The sequence below is a fragment of the Sinocyclocheilus anshuiensis genome, unplaced genomic scaffold (assembly GCF_001515605.1).
Source record: "Sinocyclocheilus anshuiensis isolate Anshui unplaced genomic scaffold, SAMN03320099.WGS_v1.1 scaffold351, whole genome shotgun sequence".
Taxonomy (NCBI): Eukaryota; Metazoa; Chordata; class Actinopteri; order Cypriniformes; family Cyprinidae; genus Sinocyclocheilus; species Sinocyclocheilus anshuiensis.
In genome coordinates, this window is record NW_015552551.1 from 612,504 (window position 1) to 615,487 (window position 2,984).

At 40.0% G+C, this 2,984-nt stretch overlaps 1 protein-coding gene across 1 annotated transcript in view; it reads right to left on the reverse strand.

Annotated features, from left to right (window-relative positions):
- LOC107664399 (rabankyrin-5-like) overlaps positions 1 to 2,984 on the reverse strand; it is a 24,730-nt gene that overhangs the window by 8,590 nt on the left and 13,156 nt on the right. The window contains exons 11-15 of the mRNA XM_016454956.1: positions 2,409 to 2,567; positions 2,213 to 2,311; positions 1,969 to 2,122; positions 1,587 to 1,755; positions 1,318 to 1,436 (exon numbers count right to left, since the gene is read on the reverse strand). Of these exons, the coding sequence (XP_016310442.1) occupies positions 1,318 to 1,436; positions 1,587 to 1,755; positions 1,969 to 2,122; positions 2,213 to 2,311; positions 2,409 to 2,567 (700 nt within the window). The remainder of the gene's footprint in view (positions 1 to 1,317; positions 1,437 to 1,586; positions 1,756 to 1,968; positions 2,123 to 2,212; positions 2,312 to 2,408; positions 2,568 to 2,984) is intronic.

Below are 2,984 nucleotides of genomic sequence, written 5' to 3' on the forward strand. Positions count from 1 at the left end.
TACTGTAGCATTTAAAACCTTGTGTAAAGGGCTAAGTCTTAGTCTCAGCCTGAAGCACTGCAGTGATGACATCTTTTTGTAGTACAACACAGAAGTTAACAGCACCCTGGTTTCCTTGACAGAAACCCAATAGGATTTTTTCCCCACTGACTTTTGGATTATTGCAGAAAATAAGTTCTGAGACTTCACAAATGAACAACTGGGATGGATTCTGAAGTCTAAACGCAATCACCTGAAGTAAGATGCCAAATCTAGGCTATATACAAACTACACCACAACGAACTGCACCACAACTTCAACGATTACTAAGCTTCCATCAACTCTTTTGGTCTTTATTAAAAAACATCTTCCCTGAAAGTTTGGGTTAGAATAATTTGCAATTATAAACATAACAAGGCAGTGAAAGCAGACTAGTGAGTAGATGGTTTTTCCTGTACAGTGTGATGATGTTTAAGGTAATCAGTAACAAATGTAGTCCCTTTATTATGACAATTAAAAGCTTTAAAAAAAAAAATCACAAGGGGGTATTATTTTGTAGAATAAAACGTGAAAATATGTGTTAAGCACAGATCTTATTTCAGGCATTTCACCAAAAATCAATCTCAAAAATTGACTTCAGGACTATGGAAACAGAAGTGCTAAAATGCTAACTTATTTCTGGATTTTGGCCTACAAAAATATGTCATCCTGCAGCACTCTATAGCAGTGTTTCCCAACCGGGGTGCCGTTTGTCGAGAGCAGGGGTGCCGTGTAAAAAATCATTTTTTAATATTTTTAAATTGCTAAAATGTTCAAAAAAGCATCTATTATATAATATCCATTTCTGATGTCGCCAATAATTAGAGATGCACTGAAATTTCGGCTGCCGAAAATTAGTTCACCACTCAGGTTTCACTTTCACGTGGTGTGACGCTCTATGCATGTGCGCTCCGCTCAGTCGCTCCACTCGTATACCGTTCATGCGAATCGGAACAGCAAAGTCCACTCAAAAATTGAGCCGACAGGAAACATCGATGTAGTACAGTATTGTTTCTGTCTGCAATAGCCCTACTGTGTTGTAACATGGTGTGGTATATGGGCAACTCTGGTAACGCTGCCCTCTCATTCATTGATCTGCTAACCGCTATGTTATGCTCGCGTGTTCTGCGACTAAAAAAAGGTTGGGAAACACTGCTCTATAGGAATGAAGCTAATGAAGCACCACCAATCAGTTAGTGTTTTGCATTAAAAATGTCAACTTGATGACCTGTCATGCTCATTTTTTACAATGCAAATTCTGCTCAGAAGCAAGATAAATTAAGGAGAGGTTTTGCAAACCTGCGTATAAGGAAGCAGGCAGTGATCTCGTTGCTCTCATCGATGGCTCTGTGGAGAAGAGTCTGATGACATCCTCCAGGCCCTGAACTCCAACAGGTTGCATCACACCCGTGCCTGACCTAATCCAAAAATTAACAACAAGTCAAATCAACTCATCATAGACGAGCATTATTTTTTAACCAAAATATGGAAACTAAATGTTTCAAGATCAACAATATATTAAATGAAGTTAAAACGCTCCAAATTGATAAATGGAAAAATGTTCTCACCAATGTGGAAGCTATGTCCTCCAAACCATTTTCTAGAGCCAGCCAGAGTGGAGGATCACCCTTCTCATCCACCACTGACATGTCTGCTCCTCTTGTGCAGATGGCGTCCACTACTAAAGGAAGCTGGTTACTGATGGCCAACTGTAAAGCCGTCTGCCCCTCCTGGGTCCTGGAACAAAGCATGATTTGTAGTTTGAGGATCTGTTATATATGTCAACTCTTTCAGTAATAGCTATTTTTGGGGAAACAGAGGGGGGATGGGATTGAGACACACTGCAGGCAGGACTCAAACCCTCATTGCTGACATTAACAGCACAGCTCAACATGTCTGGGGGATGTATGCTAACCAACGTTTTATAGCACTTTCAGGTAGGTGTAGTACCTGACGTTGATGTCAGCCTGGTGCTCCAGCAGGAAGAGGGCGCTCTTGCTGTCCTGTCTCTTTATGGCCATGTGCAGTAGCGTCTGTCCATCAGACATGGTGTCATTAATGGCTGCTCCAGAACCCAGCAGCTGTGCGGCGATAGTGTGCATACCTAGTGATGTAAATAAGAAAATAATGTGAAAAACTGAATGATCTGCATGAGCAGTGAACCCACAGAAGGAGATTTTTTAACAGAACCCACCAGTCCAGAGTGCGAGACCCAGAACGGTCTGATCCATTGAGTCTTTCAAACTGAAGTCAGGGATGATCTGCAGGTTGTTGGTGGCATGTAGTGCATTGGCTATGACAGATGGAGCAGAAATGAAGTTATGAGTGACATAAGATGGCACGGCTGCATAGATCAGCACTCAAATCCAACATCCTTGCACATCCCTCACCTTTCTGCTCTAGTATGACAGACACTACATCTGGATGGTTGTGAATGATGGCCAGGTGGAGCGGACTTTGCAAGGAGACTCCTTGGCTTTTCTCAACTCCATCAGGCAGGGCGCTGTCAGTCTGCAGGTTAGGATTCGCCCCCTGCTGGAGCAACTCTGCTGTTAAAAGAAAATTTTATCATAATATATATAATTATATTATATAATACATATTTAATTTATAATAATCCACCCCTACTACTTTACTATTACTCTATTATTGAGTACTATACTTACTATTATTATTGTGTTCATTCATGTATGTGACACTGGACCACAAAACCAGTCTTAAGTCGCTGGGGTAAATTTGTAGCAATAGCCAAAAATACATTGTGTGGGTCAAAATTATAGATTTTTCTTTTATGCAAAAAATAATTAGGATATTAAGTAAAGATCATGTTCCATGAAGATATTTAGTAAATGTCCTACCATAAATATATCAAAACTTAATTTTTGATTGGTAATATGCATTGCTAAGAACTTCATTTGGACAACTTTAAAGGAGATTTTCTCAATATTTAGATTTTTTTGCACCCT